Genomic DNA, 20,152 nt, shown 5'->3' with positions numbered 1-20,152 from the left:
CACTGATCTCCTTGGGGCTGAAAAGAGCACCGAAGGGAGATGAGGACCCAAAGATGGCATGTTGGGAGGATGTAATCTCCCTATTCTCGGGATCGAGAAAACAGTAAGAAACCCACGGAAACAACAAGTTGTAGGTATTGCTGTTATGTTCTTGTTTAATGTACACAATAACATACAGGAAAAAGGTAACTAAAGAAGAAGCGATGAACAGTCTCGCTAATAACAAGTTTAAATCATACGATACCCATCAGTCGCCTGCCCTGTTCCCAGGAGGGCCAAGGTCCAACCGTCCTCTGCAGAAACACCGGTCCCGGTGTTCGTCCAACAGAGGACACCGTGCTAAGTAACGGCCGAAAATGCCGTTCGTGTACGACTGATGGGGTAGGGACTGTAGACGGGGGTAGGTTGGCACGAGAGACAGCGTCCTTGCTCTGTGCAGACACTCGACTCGGGAACGCTCAGCCGGGCACTCTATCGAGGGGTCTGCAAAGATATTCAAAGCCCAAAACAGAGACGAGGCAATCACCTCCTATGGTGTGCGTCTCTGTCACACAATCCTCCTAGGGAGCGTAGAAACCAACGCTCAACCCAGACTCCGCAGCATTGGAACCGAACGAGCAGCCGCTCGCTTCCTGCAACTAGTTCCTGACCCCAGAACAGCGGGACCGCTTCTTCGGCAGATGCAAGGTTCGGTGTCCCCGGGTAACAACGAACAGCGGGACACAGCTTAACGGCCGGCAAGAATCAAAATATCCGACAGCGTTCCCGGCGTCCTCTGCGTCTTAAGTACGCATTTCTGTGTGCGCGCTGTTCGCGCCAGGCATGCTGGATCTTGTGGTTCCTTGTCCACCCATGACGCGGTGAACGGCGTCTGATTCGGCTGTTGTATCCCGAGGTGACGCGCCGCGTCCAGGGGATTCTGACAGAGGAATTGTACTCCTCATCTGGTCCAGTCGTCCTGGGTCCAGGGAATGTACGGAGGCACGGGAAAGACTCTTACACCGCCTCCTCAACTGGAGATCGGGAAGGGGCGTCCGAAACGCGAGGTGCACGTGGGGAAGCCAGGGAATGCCGCAGCTTCGACCACTTGCGTCTCACTTACCTTTGGACGTTGAGGCCGAAGGGCGTCCATGGGAAGGACTCCTGATGCGGGCTTTCGAGCGGTCACCGGACCAAGAATGACAGTCTTTGACATCCACGCCACCAAGAGCTTCATATAGCGTTCTCTCAACGCCTTCGGGCGAAGTTGATGACGAGAGTTGCACTCAGCGGAGTCACGGTGTTTCCCAAGGCACCACATACAAAGGGTAGGAGGGTCTGCAGCTGACATCTGCAATCCACAGTACCCGCATGGTTTAAATCCCGAAGAACACAGAAAAAGGTGAAAAGGCACACTGTTCGTCGACAAAAATGTCGAGGTAGTGGGCTGTGGAACCGCTTTCTAGATCCACATTTGTAAACGTAAAAAGACAAAACTGAAGTCAGTGAGGAAGGGGAGGGCTTAAATGGACTCTATTGACGTCACATTCTGACAAAATCTAAGCTGCTGGTACAAATGGGGCAGAGCCAGTCTCAAGCTAAGAAACCTGAAATGTGAGTGAATCTGCCGTAGCCATATCAGACTATCAGAGGCACCTACCAGAGTACTCTACTAAAATACTGTGTTTTAAATATCGTACTACATAAATATTATAGCCATACTATTAATTATCACACTATTGTGAGGGTAAGTACACCCGGGTAAGTACACTTATTTATCTTAGCACCACATATTAGTACCTAGAAAATATATGTCTTCAAAATGCATAGATGTGGAATCTATACTTAGCTGCATATATTTAAATTCAAAATATTTTAGTAGTTTTTATTCTTTCTACAATATTTCGAAAGGATGATATTTTTCCCCTCCACATTCTCACATGCGACCACCTGAATCTTACACATTTTCTAAAGGCCCGTGGGTTGCAAACAATGTGGTAAAAGATCAGCACTGCAGCCACCTTGGACAGGATCTCTTCAGAGCAACTCACCATCTCGAACAGCACTGCTGCTGTCACTGCCATCCAATGGAGCTTGATTTCAAAAGCGGCATTCAATGAGAAGTTGCCATGGTAGTAGCTGCTGCACCACTCCAGTCGGTCACTTCGGTTGTTGACATCCACATCGAGAGTCACTGTCCTCTGCTCAGGCACTTGAGCAGCTACGGTGAAATGGAAAGCAAGAAAATAATAGCAGTCAGTATTCAGGCTTGCAGTATGATACAACACAACTAGCTCTACCAGATACTACTGCAAAGCAAGAGGTACAGGTCTTTGATTAGCAGATCATTCACAGTCAAGCAAGAACAATGATCACTAACCAGTCTACAGACTACTCACTACTTCATGCAGGATTTTCCTACCACCGGGAATAGGAATCATAGACAACGATTGGCATTTGCTGGAGAAAGTTAACATGATCAGTAATTTGAGGTAAGGGGAAGCTGAGATGTACGGGGAGGCATTTAAATGAAACTTGCTCCAAAGCCCATATAAATCCATGCAGATTTGTATTACAGACTGACATTTAGGGAACAGAGGAGGGAGGAAGGGAAGGTGAAGAAAAGAAATCAACTGCATGCTGCCCGAGCCAAGAGTGGAAGCAATAAACTCACATGGACGTAAGAATGGAAGGACTGTGATTCAGACCTGCCCTCTAAAATTAAGGCTTTAACATCACAATCTCAATGATCGGTGATTTCCTCCACTTCTCTGCTACTGCTTAAAAGTTACTTGATATTTGGCATTCAAAAGTATTCTAGTTCTTACTTTTTGCTCAAGAGTATCCACTATTCTCATCTCCAGTTATGGACTTTATGGGACTGAAATAAAAGTTAAAAGTTAAGTAACATGGGTGGCTAAGACTTTATGGCTGAAAAAAATTAAATCATGTTTAAGAGCACAGTTGATTTGAAATCTCTGAAGTAAGAAGAAAATTCCTTGCCCTTGAAAAAAACACATATCATGCTCCCTCTGCATTAGATGGCAAATAGATGGTCCTCAGCCATCAAACTGTCTCCCATCTCATGAAAACTAGGAAGACATCAATGTAATGCTCCACCAACCCTCTAGAATAATTTCTCAGTGTTTCATTACAACCCATTCGAAGTAAATATAAAGCAATACATGAAAACAAAAAACAAAATTCAAAAAGGCTATGCCCCAGGATCCTTTCTTCTAGGACAGGTCCATGAACACAAATAAAGTGCCAGGTGCATTAATCATCTTTTCTATGGCATCTCTTCCACTAAAACTTCTGTACTGTCTTTTCCATGGAATCACATCCAGCAGTACGTACCTCGGACCCTGTTTTTATGAAGAGCTCCACTCACCACAAGGTGTCAACGATCTTTGGCAGCTCATCTGCCAGGAATCCTGAAGCATCTTTTAAAATGCTAGTCTATTCACCAGTACCACTCAACCATCTTGTAGGCACCGTCGTCTCTCAACCATCTTTTATAGAGAGCGCCATCCACCAGAAGCCCAGATTCATTTTTTCTGTAGTGGCTCAACTGCCTCAAGCATTTGTTCCACATTTCTCCTAGTGCACTAGATAGTGTGCAATGTCACGTAAAGATCCCGACTTTGCAAATGTCAGGTGATCTGACCAACGTTTCCAATATCACCCCAACTTCCAGGAGATTTGGCTCAGCTTCCTTTACTGCTCTCAGCATTCTGTCCCAAGTCCCATCAATGCTCCCACCATTCAATTAGTCAGCTATGCCTTTCTCTAGCTTTCTCAACTTGTAGGTGTTCTGCCAACAGCATTCCCAATTGAGTGCTATGTCTCGTACTCCACTAGTGTTTCTAAATGTTAGGTGCTCTTATCACCCAAGGCCCCCCCCCCCCATTCTGGACTAGAAATCCCTTGCATTAGCGGCCCCAACTTCTAGTAGTCCTGCAAGATCTTGTATGCCACGTCCCAACTTTCAGGTGCTTTACCCCATCTTGTACTAGACTTCTCCGCTTCCAGACACCCTGCAACATCTTGAATGTGTTACTCACTGAATGCACTGCCCCATATTGTGCTATACATTCCCACTTCCAGGTTCCCTTTCACATTTAGTACTAGAGTTCTTAACTTTCAAGAGCACTGTCTATGTTCCTCTGGGATCCAAATGCCAGTGGATTGTCACCTCTTTTCCCAGCATCCCAAGTCTGCCCCCTTAATCTCTCTAAATCACCTTCATGAGTAGAAGAATTTTGGTTTCCATATTCATTTGGGTAATGGGTTCTATTCCGAAAACTGAACATACCACTTAAAAGCATAAATAAATGCCACGTTCAGTGGTTTTCTTACCAAATCACTGTTGAGCGGTGTGAAAGTCAGCATCAGAATTGCTTGGGGGAATTTAGGCAGCATTGCTACTCGTCCATGTGAGATCATTCTCTTGGCAGTCGGCGCGGACCCACTCCCTGCTGAAGGCCTCCCCTCCTCTGCATCCCCAAGCGCCAGTCTGCTCTATGTATCTACCTAACAACGCGGCTGCCTGGCTCCGTCCTCCAAAGCTGCGGCTAAAGGAGCTGTGCCTACTTGCATAAGAAGCGGGCCGACTGGGCAACCAGGGCAGGAGGAAGGCTGGGATTTCTGAGTGCAATAGCTCCTCTGCCACGAACGCGACCTCAAACCACTTTCTCTGGAAGGCCGTGAAGTCGTCCATAGCCGTGGTGTGCCAAGTGTTGGGCTGCGAGGGTCCGACTGTTGGGAACAAGGCAAAGATAGAGAAATTCTGAAGGATGGCGGAACAACCATTAACATCTTTCAATCAAAGGTGTTAGAAAGAATGTGCTTATATTGCATTTTAACTTAATGAATATCCAGCCTGATGAACACGGAGACATTTTGTAGTATCTAAATTAGTACTACTACAGTAATACTACTTACTTACTACAAAATGTAATTCACAAATCTACGAGTGGAAATCTCATCCTCCTGTATCTTTTCCATGGGGAGATCTCAGCACATGTAAGTGTACTAATTAGTAGTAAATGTGTGAGGACACAAGGGTAGTGGTGGACAATGGGGAATAGCTACTACAAAATGGGAAGATGTTAGGGAAAAGTAGGAGGGTTTTATGGAGGGCCATCCTACTACAAACAGCCATCAACAAATGAGCATACTACTATTCACAAACTATCCTTCTAATGTTACTACTGCCCTAAAGATGACAAAACAATATTAAATGTAAATAATGCTATAAATTATTTTATATTTATTTTGAGATATTTGTAATGATTTTTTTAAGATGAATAAACTTTTATATTTTTTCCTATGCTGTTGAATTAGCAGATCTCGGTCACAGTGGTGGAGAACTCCACCTACATGTGAAAAGTTACTAGAAGTAACTTTACATTTGTAAATTCAGATTTAGATGTGGCAGGAGTGATGAAATTAACTTGTCATATTATTTAAAGTGTACCTCTTGTATCTTTCCCGTGGGAAGATTTTCGCACATCTAAGTGTAGCAGTATATGTAGGAGGACACATTCTAATAAATGCTATTTTCCCTAATTCATTTTTTATTTTAATCTGTACCTTTGGGACCAGACTCCCTAGCACCTCTTTTATTTTTAATTGTACACTCCACTACGCCAAATTCATATTCTTTTAGAAAACAATTTTTCATCTTATTTTTCCTCTCTACAATTCAATGGGCCAAGCCCTGCATGATTTCTTTTTTTATTTTATTATAAAATGTTCTGCACTCCAAACTGTCTCACCCACTAATCCATAATGCTTTGTCACCAATCCTCTCCTCTATGGTTGCGGCAGCACAGTGGTTTTGTGATTCTCTATTCTTCAGTCCTCTTTCACCATGAAGTCCCTTATTCCAGGTTACTCAAATTTTCTAATTTGCACGTTAACAGGGGAGCCTGCCCAAAACGAGAACTCTGAGTAATGCATCACTTTGGCACAGGCGCGGTTCCAGAACTTGAGCTCTGGGAGAACCATGGAGAAACATGAGTGGGTAATAAACATAAGAGGTCTTGCTCAGAGTCTCCCACATGTCTGAGAGCTGAGTCTGGGCATACAGGATGGTCTTGTAAGGATGACAGCGGCATACCATACCTACTGACGGCTTCTGTGTACTCGTTTTAACTATGTATTTCTAGAGGTTTAAAAAGAGGCGCTGTTTCTCTTCTGCTCTCTTGCCCTCCCCTCTCTCTGTGTGCTCATCCCCTCTCCTGACATCACCCTCCTGTTTCTCTGCTTCACCCTGCTGTTCTACTCACCTCACCTATACTTCCTCCCACCTCAGTCTTTTCTCCCCCTACTTTCTCTCCACCTTATCCTTCTGTTTCCCTGCTGTACCCTTTTCTTTATCCATTTCACTCTCTTATTCCTCTCACCTCACCCTCCGCTCTTTCTGCCTTATCCTAAACCTCATGATAGTGTCTCAAAATTAAACTTTCTCTCATAAACAGCGACTGGCAAGCTTCATCTTCTTTCCCATTCTCTTGTCTCCCACCCTCCCTCCCTCTCTACGGATGTATGACGTTACAACGCATACTTTTACAACGCATTTTTTACAACGCACCATCCATTACAACGTATTCCATTACAACGCATGTCATTACATCGAATTTTTTAAAACTACCTTTACAACGCATTCCATTACAACGCATACTACCTTTACAAGGCATACCATTACAACGCATAACATTACATTGCATGTATGGTAAGTATTGGATAGTGTAGGGGTAAAAATTACTATTCTAACTCCAGGGAGGTGCAACAGTAGGGTAAGTGTTGGATAGTGTAGGGGTAAAAATTACTATTCTAACTCCAGGGAGGTGCAACAGTAGGGTAAGTGTTGGATAGTGTAGGGGTAAAAATTACTATTCTAACTCCAGGGGGTGCAACAGTAGGATAAGTGTTGGGTAGTGTAAGGGTACTATGCGTTGTGATATTATGCGTTGTAATGATATGCGTTGTAATGACATGCGTTGTAGTGGTATGCGTTGTAGTGTCATGCGTTGTAATGGTTGCGTTGTAATGGCATGCGATGTAATGGATGTTGCATTGTAAAAGTTTTGTTGTAATGGTAGTGCGTTGTAAAAGTTGCGTTGTAAAGGTTGTTTCCCCCCTCTCTATCAATCTCTCCTCTTCCTTGTTCTACCACTATCCTCCAGTATCTTCACACTCTGTCTCTGGCCCCTCCCCACCACTTACTATTTGCTCATGGCCCTCCTAAGTGACCAGCTTCCTTTCTCTTCCTCCCCATCCTTTACAAGCATCATCCTCCACCTTTACTCTTCTGTATTCCAACCCCCTACTCGCATCGCTCATTTTGCTCATCAGAACCCAGCTCCATCCATCCTACGTCCTGAGGCTGCTTTTTCATCCTCCTGCACCCATCTCCCACACCATCTTTTTACTTTCTCTACTTTGACACTTTCGTCACTCCCTACTTATCACTACTCAACACTTGTCATATTTCTGCTCTTCCCTTTCACTCACTTGTTTCATCCACCTGTTTCCTTACCATTCTTTTCTTATCCTTACTTTTCTTTTTCTTACTCATCTTTTCTATCCTCACGCTCTCCTCTAATCAACCTCCATCTCTAATCTCTGTACCTCATCACCTTTTCTTCTTGTTAAGATTCTAGAATCTTTGTTGGTTACCCACTAGGGCCCACAGTTCTGAAGGCGGCGCTCAGTTCTTCATTACTTCAGATGAAAAAGATAGCACCGATTCCACAGCTGTGATTTCATCTTTATTTGATATTGTTAGTGTTAAAAATTAGCCATATACTCCATCTCTCAAAATGCCCCAAAACAACAAATGTATTTGAAGTTTAAATAGGTGTGTTGTTTATCCAGATCAGGGACACCTAGCAATCCAGAATGTTTATATTGATGGTAGGAGATCAAAGTTTTTTTTCTTACAGTGCTTGCTGTCTGTAAGAATTATGATTATTATTTGGGGTGGGCAACTGCCGACCTCAATGAATAATAAAATAACACTTCTTATCAGTGTGAGCTCTCAAATTTACTAAATTAACTTGAGCTCAACTCCCTGGTAGCAATGGCACAGAGCAGGCAAGCTTAACTTGGGAAAATTAGTACAGTATGTATGCAATATTAAATAGAATAAAGTCAAAACACAAAGTAATACAATTTCCAAACTGAATTAAAACTAGAGTAACATTGAATACACATAATGACACCGTGCCAATGGTCACAGCAGACTAGCAACTAGGTGAGATTTGCAGTCCAGGGAGGTGGAGCTCGGGTCAGCTACACAAAGGGGATTGGTCCTGGTGAAAGTCTGGAAGTTGAAAAGTTAAATAAAAAAGGGACTAATAATCCTTTCAATACAGGAGTGGCTGAAACTGTAGTCACTACCATGGATACAAATCTCAGATACCTGAAGAAGGTTGACTACATTGACACACAGAAGCGTTTGACATTTCTTGCTGAAATTGTTTTAAGTCCCAACTCAGATTGGGAGTTTGTTGCTTTTTCAGAGGTACGGAGATCTCTGTGGGAGATAACTCTGAAAATCAATACGGCGCCCTGGAATTGCTGGTTGGATTCCTACCTTGGTGGGTCCAGTAAAGCTCTGGAGCTCTGAAGGAAATGTTTTCAAAAGTTTCCATACTGCTCTGGTGCCCAAACAACCACAAGACTACACTTCTAAGCCCCACCCCAGGACCTTTGGGGAGGGCACTTAGGGACTCCGAGGGCGCCAGCCAGAGACCAACTGCAAAGTTCACTCCAGATCCAATTGCCACTGGTCAGCTGGGCCCTTCAGGGAAAAGGTATCTGGCAGCCAGTCCTTCAGGGCTCCTCTAAGGTCACAGGAAACAAGTCTGATCCTTTTCTGATCTTCTACAGGTCCAGGTAGTGTTCTGAGGAGGGTGCCTTGAGGTGCCACATTGATGGTCAGCACCAGCTAGTGGGTGGGGGTGACTCCTGGGTGGGTTAAGAGTTGCCAAGTCCTGGCCCAGCTAGTCTTTCAGTAGCTCCTGTTTGCCTCACTGCAAGCAGGCCCAAAATGGTGTCAGGGCAATTGTAAGATTGCCTATGTCTTCAGTCACCTTAAACGTGGCCTCCCACATCTAACACTAAAATCCACTTCAAAGCAGGCCCTGGACCTATTACAAAAAATGAGATACATGTTTAGTAAGACAGAGCAGGGTCCTTCAGCAACCAAACAGATACAGAAGAATTTTGATCTGATCTTGTTTGATCCCTTTAAGGGACACCGCATGGTTGTATGATCCTCAAAAGCTTTTTAAGGCAAGAATTGACACTGTTGTGACAACAGAAAGAGCAGTAATCCTCTCCCTGAATGTCCAGCTCAGGTCTGAGGAGTCATAACTGCCCATTCTCGACTGACCTGATAGGAGAAGCTGGCTTGGTATATAGTGTACACTTATGTACGTGGGCACCTTGCACCAATCCAGACAACCCTTATGGTGATTGATTTAAGTGGTCTTCGACAACCTTAGAAAGCTCCTTAAGTGGTAGCTGTGGAAAGTAACCTTCAGGCTTAGTCCAGAAGGAGTTTAAAGCAGCTTGTGCTACCAGAACATAGTCTTATTGATGTAGATTAAGTGAAAAAGAACCATGCAGTGTATTCATAAAAATAAGTTTTTATTATAAGACAGACTAAAATATACAGATATCGCCTAGCCGGAGATATACACAATGCACACAATACTTTTCAATAGAAACAGGTAAGTAGCACATAATACACAGTGGTCCCCAGGGGGAGACCAAACCATATACTAAAAAAATGGTATGCAAATCATGACTCGAGTCAAGACTATACCCAGAAGATGTAGAAGTGCCGGGGACGCAAGGAACCACCGAGGTAAGTAAACAAGGAACCCCATGGAGGCCATGTGCAGAGTGGAAACACGACCGCAGGATCAATGTAAGTCAATGAGTAAGTAGCAGTTGCAATTTTATAGAAGGAGGGACTCTTCCCAGTGGACCCTGAAGAAACCCCATGGAAAACAGAAGGTTGGAGAGCCACCCCACCCATGGATACCTTAGGACCCAGGATAACTGCAGCTGGGGAAGCCGGGTGCATAGGTGTGAAGTGGCATCAGAAACCGCAGTAGAACCCAATGGAGGACTTCAGGAAGATGCCGCTGCTGGAAAAGGTGAAAGTTTCCAGGTGGAACCCAAAGGTGGATTCAAGTCGAGAAGTACCTGCAAGCAGAGGAAGTACAGGAGCAGCAGGAGTCTTCTCTGATGCCCAGAGCAAAGTCCAGAGTGCCCAGCAGTTGAAGAAGTGGTGTCTTGAAATGAATCTTAAGCCACGACAAATCTAGTGAACCACCCTCAGGTAAGCCCTTAAGTACCCTAGGGAAAGGGTTGGGACGATTCAGGGCTCCCTCCCAGGGGAGGTGTTGGACAGTGGGGAGGATACTCCCATGCCCTTTGTCCAGTTTTGAACCAGAGCGGGAGTAAACGGCTCCCTGAGCTGGTTCCAACTGGACTATGCAAGGAGGGCACCAAGTGTGCCCTTTCAAGCAGACTGAGTGGCGCTAGCAAGCGCTCCAACTGGCCCTACTAGACTAAACCCTGTCTGGGTGGTGGTCATACATCCCTGTGACAGGATACATATTGTTCTGCCTTCCCCTGATTGAGCTTGGCTCAGCAGCAGGAGGGCAGAATCGTGTCTCTGGTTGGCAGCAGCCATGTTGTGCTGTCCGGGTCTAGAAGACTGGTACTGGGAGTACTGAGAGCTTCCCGGAGTAGCTTTACAGTAAACATGATAGGGTACGTTACAGCCAGTTTTGCGACGGTCATCGCATAATGATGCGGTGCCCCTCTAAATGATATATGGCTGTCTCACTTACAACCCAGGAGAATGGACTCCGTAGGCTGTAGTGGTGCTAGCACCAGCTAACACAGGCTGCAATGGCAGACCCATAGTTACAAATTGAGTTGTCTCACATGGGTGGCATAATACATGCTCTAGCCCATGGGGGACCCATGGTGTACGTATGCCCTAGGTACCTTAGTATCATATATATAGGGACTGATAAGTGTAAATGAGTATCCAATCTGGGATGTACGCAAATATTTACCATACCAATTTAGGGGAGAAAGCACAGAGTCTGGGGTCCTGATTAGCAGGATCCCAGTCAGACTAGTCAGAAACAGAACTACATGAAGGAAAAAGTGGGGGGTAACCATAAAAGCAGATCCTACTTTCCTATACCTGATTATCAAAGTAGTATATTGTGCGGCTCCTGGAAAGAGCTCCACACCCAATTAAAGGCTAAGTACTAGCTGGGATGCTGCCGGAGAGCTAATGCAAAGTAGCCTCAAAGAGCTTCAGGCAGGGTATATGAAACTTTCTAAAAGTAACTTTTCCTTAATACTTATAAAAAATCCAAATTAATTAAAGTTGGATTTTTAATATCTATTAGAATTAGCGGTTTCTTTATTTCCCCTGAAAATAGCTTTTGCAGCCTTATCACTGTCGGGAGATGGCGATATTAATTGTTTATGCGTCTGCTTTCAAAATACCATGCTACCTACCTTTTGGTCTACAAGACCTATAAAGGGTCCCTTTTTCATAATTAAAGAAGCCTGTTGAAGAAGGTTATTTTAACAGGTTGCACTGCAGGCTTTGCACTGCAGCAGTCAGGCTACAATGGTAGGCCTGAAGCCATGTTTTGTAGGCCCACTCTGTAGCTCGCACAATAGGTGCTGCAGTCCACAAGTGACAATTAACTTCCAGGCCCAGGGTTCCTTTTCTAGACCAGATAGTATGGACCTATAGGCAAGTAAATGTATCAATTAGGAGTAAGCCAATTTAGCCATGTTCAAATAGGGAGCACCGGTACTTTATTTTTGCTCCGCATCCGTCGCTGGCATCGTAGGCACTGAGATGACCTCACGAAGACTACTTTGGTGCCACCCATGCGCGCTGACGTCAGTTCTGTACACGACTTCCGCGCCAGGAACGCAGAGCCATGCAAGAAACTGACCACTGGTGCCATGAAACCCAATCCCTGAAAGGGATTACCTTAACCCTAGAAATCGGTTCGCAGAACGGGGAGGATGGGTGGGGCGGTAAGGAATCTATCACTAACTAATGTCTCTTACAGATATATTGTTACACAAGTAGTAACTTGTGCATCTGAAAGAGACACGTTAGTGATAGATTCCTTACCTTAGAATAGATACCCCAGCAATACCAACCCCGGTGGAGGGTTTGTGAACAAGATTACACCAGAAAGTCACGGAGAACAGAAGTTGTCTCTCCGAACTTGACTGTCAAGGCAATAATGCTTGGTAAACGTGTGCAGTGAGGCCCTCGTAGCTGCCTGACAAATGTCCTGCAAGGGAACGCTGCGTCCCAGAGCAGTACTGGCTGCTGTTGCCCTGGTAGAAGGGGCACGCAGCCCCACAGGAGGCTCCTTCTTAGCCAACGAGTAACATGCTTTGATGCACAGAACAACCCACAGAGAGATGGTTCGTTTGTGCACGGCTGAACCTTTTTTGGTGCCCATGTAGCCAACAAAAAGTTGGTCATCCACCTGGAACTGTTGTGCGCGCTTCAGATAGAACGAGAGCGCACGTTTTGGGTCCAGACGGTGGAGCCTCTCTTCCTCTTTTGAAGGATGTGGAGGTGGAAAGAAGGTGGGCAAAGTGATGGTCTGCCCGATGTGGAAGGGTGAGACAACCTTTGGCAAGAAAGAAGGACGAGTCCTTAAAACCACCTTGTCTGGATGAACAGAAAGAAAAGGAGGTTTAGAAGAAAGAGCTAGGAGCTCTCTCACTCTTCTGGCAGAGGTGATAGCTACCATGAAAGCCGTTTTGAGAGTGAGTAGACGTAAGGGACAGTTATGAAGGGGCTCAAATGGAGCGCACATCAGATAGGTCAAGACAAGATTTAAGTCCCATTGAGGTATTATGAAAGGCACGGGAGGAAACGTGTGTAATGCCTTTGAGGAAGCGATTAACAACCCGGGACTTAAAAAGAGAAGGCTGATCTGGAAGTTGAAGAAAGGCAGAGACGGCTAAAAGAAAACCTTTGATAGTGCCCAGAGCAGAGCCCTGCTGGGCCAAAGAGAGTAGGAACAGAAGGACCTCGGAAAGAGGGGCAGAAAGGGGATCCACAGCCTCTGCTATACACCATGCCACAAATTTGTTCCACCTGCAGTTGTATACTGTCTTAGTGGAGGGACGCCTGGCTGCCAGAATGACATCATGGACCTCGGGAGGAAGATCAAAAGCTGTCAACTGTCGCCGCTCAATCTCCACGCATGGAGGTGGAGGCTGGACAGGATCGGGTGGAGGACCGTCCCCTGCAGCTGCAACAGAAGATCCTCCCGAAGAGGCAGTCGGATCAGGGGATCGATCGCCATGCTGAGTATCCGGGGATACCAATATCTACATGCCCAATACGGATCCACAAGAATGACTTGGGCTTGGTCACGCCGAATCTTCTTCAGCAATCTGGGCAGAAGTGGTATAGGCGGAAAGGCATACAACAGACCACAGCTCCACTCGTGACGAAAAGCGTTGCCTAGCGAGTGCAGCCTTGGAAATTCCAACGCGCAAAACTGATGACATTGCGCGTTCTCTTCGATGGCGAATAGATCTAACCAAGGCTCTCCCCACTACAGAAAGAGACCCTGCACCACGTTCGAGTTCAGACGCCATTCGAGATCCATCATGCACCGGTGGCTGAGTTCGTCCGCCCTTGCGGTCAGAGAACCTGACAGGTTTTGACCCACCAAGGTAATGCCTTGATGTTCTAGCCATGTCCAGAGGCGCAGAGCCTCCTGACATAGGGTCCACGACCCCACCCCGCGCTGTTTGTTGCAATACCACATGGCAGTGGTGTTGTCCCAATTAGGGTCCGCCGGGGGAGGATCTTGCAGCGCCGGGGACGTAGCCGCCAGCAAGGGAGGTCCCTCAGCTGGGACTGCGGGCCCGAAGGCGCGCCGGAAGGAGCCCAAGGGCTGAAAAGGCAGTCCATGGCAGCAAGAAAACCTTGCACCTCGGCCGGAGTCGCCAACGGACCCGGATAAGGTGGGTAGGCCGCAGGACTCAGAGGCTCCAATGGACCCACGGGGGAGGTACCCGTTCTATTTGTCCGGAGACAGACAGGGGGACGTCTGAGAGCATAAGCGCTTTTTCGACTTCTTCTTATGACGTCTCTTACCAGATTTCGAGTGTGAAGACTTCGACCCCGAGGAGCGATGATGATGGCTCTGCGGTCGGACCCTCTATTGACCCCTGGACCTCGATCAGCGTGGAGACGACTGCCGGGCCTCCAGCAACTTTTGGGACCGCTCCCGCAAGGCCTTCGGAGCCATGGCCAGACAGTCCGAACATGACCGGGAGTCATGGTCGCGCTCCAGACAGTAGACACAGAGGCCATGGGGATCGGCCACAGACATCATACAGCGACAGTCTGCACAGGATTTAAACCCAGGCATCCCTATGTGGTACCAGGAGTCAAAGACTCAAAAAAGTGGAGACAAGATTCTCAAAAAGTTAGTCAAAAAGTGACTAGGGTTCGTGCTCTGAGTGGATCGGCGCGGAAAAAGAAAGAACTGCGTCAGCGTGCATGGGTGACGCCTAAGTAGTCTCTGTGACATCATCTCAGCACCTACGACGCCAGCAACGGACGCAGAGCCGCACAGCGCCACCTTTCGACTCGCAGGGGTACTGCTGACGAAAAACTTTCTGGATCCAGTCTGACGCCTGGGGATATTTTAAGGTAAGGAATCTATCACTAACATGTCTCTTTCAGATGTGGTGCTTCAGATGCACAGAGCTCATTGTAGGATGGCCCCCAGGACAGCAGAAGAAAAAGGCCTCAACCACCATAGTTGGGCCCAGTAACTTCTGCTTGCCCATGGCCCTCCAAAAGGGGTTTGGACACTACCACAGATATTCTCCAATATCACTGATTGCCCCAGAGCCAAGCCCTAACGATCAGACACAACTCATGGGGAAATGGGCTTTAAAACGGATGTGATTGCTTTTGTATTGGCACATCTAGAATGTCTTTAAACATTTAGCAAATTACACTTTCCACAAGCAAGGTAGGTGCACAACAATGCAGACTGCATGAGAGACGCCGCCAACTTGATGATGAACACTAGCCTGAAGCTCAACACGGGCAAGACAGGGGTACTGATTTTCAGAAACAAAATCTCCCAATGGTACGCAACATGGTGGCCCTCAGAACTCTGACCTCCTCCCACCCCCAATGACCACACTAGGAGCCTGGGCAACATTTGGGGCAACAAGCTAACCATGATGATTCAGGGCAACTCTGTGTCGTCCGCCTGCTTCTTCATTCTCCGTATGCTTTGTAAGATATTCAAATGGCTACCCCAAAGCTTAAGAAGCACCATCACCCAGGCCCTAATCTCCAAGCCGACTGGACTACAGCAAAGCTGTCTATGCAGAGATCGAAGCATACCTTCTCCGCTGACTACAGTCCTGGATCTCCCTAGACAAACCCACATCACCCCCAACCTCAAGGAACTCAACTGGCTTCCTGTCCAAAAAGATGCCAGTTCAAGCTCCTGACCCATGCATACAAGGCCCTCCACAACTGCAGACACAGCTACTTTAACCATCGCCTAAACTCCCATTAGCCCACCAGACACTTCTGCACCATGTCCCTTTCTCTAACCCTCACCCCCCGCATCCGACATAGTAGATGAGGAGGCCGCTCCTTCTCCTACCTAGCAGCAAAGAGATGGAATAAACTGCCTATTCATCTGCGGACCGCCCCATCTCTTCCAAAGTTCCAAAAGTCCCTGAAGACCTGGCTATTCGCCAGTCTGCGCCTAGATACCCTTGTGGGTGATAAAAACGCTCTACAGATCTACTGATTGATTTACCCAGTAAAGGAGGGTTCAAATCAGCTAAGAGGGCTGCCCGATACTGGCACCTGTATGTGATTTCAATTAAAACATTTCCACAGAATATAATTTCTGAGAATTAATTCTGCTAAAAGTGTTTAATCACAACATTCAAGATGAACAGCATTTACCATTTGGTGGAAGCCAATTCAAACAATACCGTTTTTCATAATTGCCCTTTCCATGTTTAAGATGTAACTACCATTTAACTTAAAAATGGTCCCTCTATGTTATTTTTACTGTAATGATTGCTTAGATCCTTCTCCCATTCACCTCATACACTTCCAACTTCCTGCCAATTAGTGACATTTCATTTCTTTTTTTAATTGCTTTCCCGGGGCTTCCCAGGTCAGACCGAGCTCCCTTGCCACTGCTTTGTTCCGATCCCACATCCAAGTCTACCCTCCTCGACATCTGCCTACCTCTCTTTTCTTTTTATTTTCAAGGGATTGGATGGAGGAGTACATCCTCTACCTTGCCCCTTCACCCATTTCTAAAGTTAATTTATTTAGCTCCCACAAGCTTCTCCTTATGTCAATTTTTGTGCTGGCCCTCTTCTGTACACCTACAGTGCCCCTCATAACTACTCTCCTACCCCACCTCTGTTTTTCTACTTTAATATTAAAAACTATTTTTTCTAAACAGGATTTATAATGGTTGCCCAAATTAATTTCTTTTTGTAAATTAATATTCAACCAAAATGTATTACTAATTCTTCGATTTTTCATTCCATGGGTTTGAATTATTTGTTTTTTCAGTAATTGGCTTCCATTATTTTATTTTTGAATATGCATACTACAACACTAGTATCCTTTTTTTTGGTTAAACACACCAATTATGTACAATGTTAATTATTTTCAGGTGTACCCTCCAAAAAAGATAAGACAGGACTTACCCCGATCCGGCTCCTTTTCCTTCTCCACAACGATTTTATAGAAATAGAAGCCATAGATGAAAGCGCGAAGGGCTTCGCCCGATGCGTGGACAATCAGACCCTCATCCAGCATTTTCTGCAAAATAGAAATGCACTGAGTCCAAGGAAAATAGGAGTGAGTGATGGAATATGAGACAGACAGAATGGCCAAGAAAGGATGCAACAGATGGACTTATAATGAAAGTGAACGATACTACATAAACAGGAGACAGAACAGCCAAGGATGGAGGCACAGAGAGATAATGAACAAGAAACACAAATCATCTAGTAAGCAGTAGAAAGACAGATGTGTGTACACCAAGAAAGGTGTGTGTCTGGCTCTGCTACAGATAGTTGTGTGTGTTAAATCAGTGAATGCCAGTAATATTAACATAAAACAAGAGTGCTCTGCTTTCCTTACACATGAGACATTGAACCGTAGACAGCAAGCAAGACGTTTGCTGGATTACTATATGCTAATAATTCAGATATTCACTATCTTTTGAGCTTCACATGTATACTATCCCTCCAAATATCCTACTGCGAGGGAGGGAAGCTATCGCACCGGTGCTCACAAACTTGCTTAATATGTCCTTCGACTTGGAGCAGGTTCCAAATAAACACGCAATGGTGGTGCCATTTCTAAAAAAAATCTTTAGATCTTGCACTCCCAGAAAATCTAAGACCAGTATCTCTGCCTCCATTCTTTGCAAAAATTGCAGAGAAATTCTTAAATACCCAACTGACTAAGTTCATGGAGGAAAATCAGGTACTCCATGAAACTCAATCTGGCTTTAGAGCACTTCACAGCACCGAGTCGGCCTTACTCCTGGCTTCAGAGGTGCTAAAAATAGCAGCAAATGAGGGAAGGTGGCACTGATATTGCTGGATCTGAGTGCAGCCTTCGATACTGTCTCCCACGGCCTTCTCCTGGAGTGGCTCTGGGAGGCCGGTGTCAGAGGGAGCATATGGGAATGGATCAAACACTTCCTACAGAACAGATCCTTCCAGGTTCTACAACGTCCCTTTGAGTCCAAGATATGTTCCCTGTCTCAAGGGGTACCACAAGGTTCTGTCCTCAGTGCAAATTATTTAATGTGTATATGCGCCCACTGGTGGATATTGTATTGAAACATGGGGTGAAACTGGTGTCACATGCTGATGACACTCAGCTGATTGTCAAATTAGAGCAAAAGGATGTAGAGGCGGCGCCAAAATTCAAAGCCTGCTTGAGTGATCTGGCGAGCTGGATGAAGCTCAGCTGCCTGCAATTAAATGCAGGCAAAACAGAGGTCATGGCAATTGGTAAACAACCCTCCATCTAATTCCACATGTGGTGGCAGGAAGAACTAGGACCAACCTGACTCCCAAACCGAAGATTAAAAATCTGAGAGCCTGGTTTGACGACACCTTATTGTTTACAGGTCAAAAATCAGCTCTGGCAGGCACATGTTTTGGCATTCTAAGAATGCTACGCAAATCTTAGATATTCTACCATTAGATGCCAAAAAGACCATTTTGCAGGCCCTGGTTACATCTCGTCTGGATTACTGCAACATCCTCTATATAGGGGCTACAAAAGGCAATGTGAATATGCTACAGAAAGTCCAAAATGCAGCGGCCTGCATGATACTGAACATTCCGAGGCACATCCTGATGGGAGCTGACTTAAGGGAGCTACACTGGTTACCAAAAGAGTCACTTTTAAAGCTCTATGTTTCTGCCACAGTAGTGTTAATGAGAAAAGGCCTAGGTTTCTGCGCCCTTTACTCACCCCCTACAAACCTACCCGGAATCTCAGGTCCGTGGGAACTGCTACGTTGGTAGTGGCAAAAGTTCAAAAAGCATGTTTGGGAGGCAGATCCTTTAGATTATTAGCAGCCAAAGCTTGGAACAAGCTGCCTTTGGAATTGAGGATACATCCGTCTGAAGCAATGTTTCAAAGAAAACTTAAGACTTAGTTCTTTCAGTCATCACTGGGGAACTGGTGTTAATTGCTGTTATTGCGGATGGACAGTCTATGCTGGGATCAGGGGGTTTTCTTGGGGGGGATGGGGGTCCGTTGTTAGGCTGGGATGTCTCAACGCCTGGACACACCCTTGGAGTAACCAATCGCTTTATAAACTTTAATCTAATCTAATCTTCATTCATGCTGGATTCTACCCAACTTGTTTCAGATTTGTAAAACAGTCAACTATTTTAGACAACTATTCTCAAAGCATAGCCTTTTCATTTAAGACCACAGACAGGAGCAGATACTGTCCTATTGTTTAAATGCAGAGAAAAACCTGAATTTAATTTCTGGTTTCATCGTTGGACCAAATTCCATAATCTTGAGAAAGAAATAGTTTCATACCTCCAATGCTGCTTATCCTCAAGCATGATCTTCATTATACTCATAAGCACTCAGTCAATCAATCATTCAATCAATCACTACTTGCATAATGTAGCTTATCACCTGTGAGGGTATCCAGGCGCTGGGCTGTGGGCCTCAGTTGAAGAGCCAGGTCTTGAATACCTTGCTGAAGTCTGTCAACGGAGGTAATCTTCGAAAGTGGAGGAGAAGGGAATTCCAGGATTGGGCGGCAAGGATTGTCCTCCGGTGCGGCAGCGACGGATGCGCGAAGTCTGTGAAAGGGCGAGGTGAGCAGAGCGGAGGTTTCTGGATGGTTTGTGGTAGTTAAGGTGGCGGTTCATGTATGCCGATCCTTGGTTCTGGAGGGCTTCGTAGGGGTGGGTCAGAAGCTTGAAGTGTCATCTTTTCTGGATGGGAAGTCAGTGGACGTCTCTCAGGTGCTGGGTAATTTGTGTCCTTTTGAGAGGTTGATGATCAGTCTGGCTGCCGCGTTCTGGAACGACTGGTGTCTTCCCAAGAGTTCGCTGGTAGTGCCTGCATAGAGTGCGTTGCTGTAGTCCAGACGGCTGGTGATGAGGGTCTGTTGCAGTGTTCTACTGGTGGTGATGGGAAGCCATTTGAGGATTCTGTAGAGTATGCGGAGAGTGTGGAAGCAAGCTGAGGAGATAGTACTGACCTGCCGTTTCACTGAGAGTTTGCTGTCCAGTATGATGCTGAGGTTACGTGTTTGGTCGTTCGGAGCTGGGGTAAGTCCAAGTTCCGCTGCAGCACATTTTTGAAACCTTGTATAAGGCGATAGTCACCTATATACTTTAAACAAAAAGCAATTTTATATGCATAAAAATAAATTGCTAGCAAGAACACAGTGTCAAGACACTTTATTTTATTTTCAAAAACCTTTTTATAAAAGAAGGGTGGTAGAAAATCGAGACAATGTAATGTAACAGACTGAAGCCTGAATGCCTGGGAAACCTGATT

The 20,152-nt window shown here is 45.7% G+C and overlaps 1 protein-coding gene across 14 annotated transcripts in view; it reads right to left on the bottom strand.

Moving 5' to 3' along the window:
* Nucleotides 1–20,152, bottom strand: part of DEPDC5 (DEP domain containing 5, GATOR1 subcomplex subunit) — a 578,923-nt gene that overhangs the window by 144,006 nt on the left and 414,765 nt on the right. For 10 of the 14 annotated variants that reach the window (XM_078667736.1, XM_078667740.1, XM_078667744.1 and 7 more), the window contains 3 exons: nucleotides 16,801–16,915; nucleotides 4,513–4,737; nucleotides 2,031–2,200 (listed from right to left, as the gene is read on the bottom strand). In XM_078667736.1, the coding sequence (XP_078523862.1) occupies nucleotides 2,031–2,200; nucleotides 4,513–4,737; nucleotides 16,801–16,915 (510 nt within the window). The remainder of the gene's footprint in view (nucleotides 1–2,030; nucleotides 2,201–4,512; nucleotides 4,738–16,800; nucleotides 16,916–20,152) is intronic. The other 4 variants (XM_078667747.1, XM_078667738.1, XM_078667746.1 and 1 more) reach the window with 1 other exon arrangement.

Source organism: Lissotriton helveticus, chromosome 11, assembly GCF_964261635.1.
Source record: "Lissotriton helveticus chromosome 11, aLisHel1.1, whole genome shotgun sequence".
NCBI classification, from domain to species: domain Eukaryota; kingdom Metazoa; phylum Chordata; class Amphibia; order Caudata; family Salamandridae; genus Lissotriton; species Lissotriton helveticus.
Note: the sequence above shows the minus strand (reverse complement) of the source record. Positions and strands in the feature narration are given on the sequence as shown.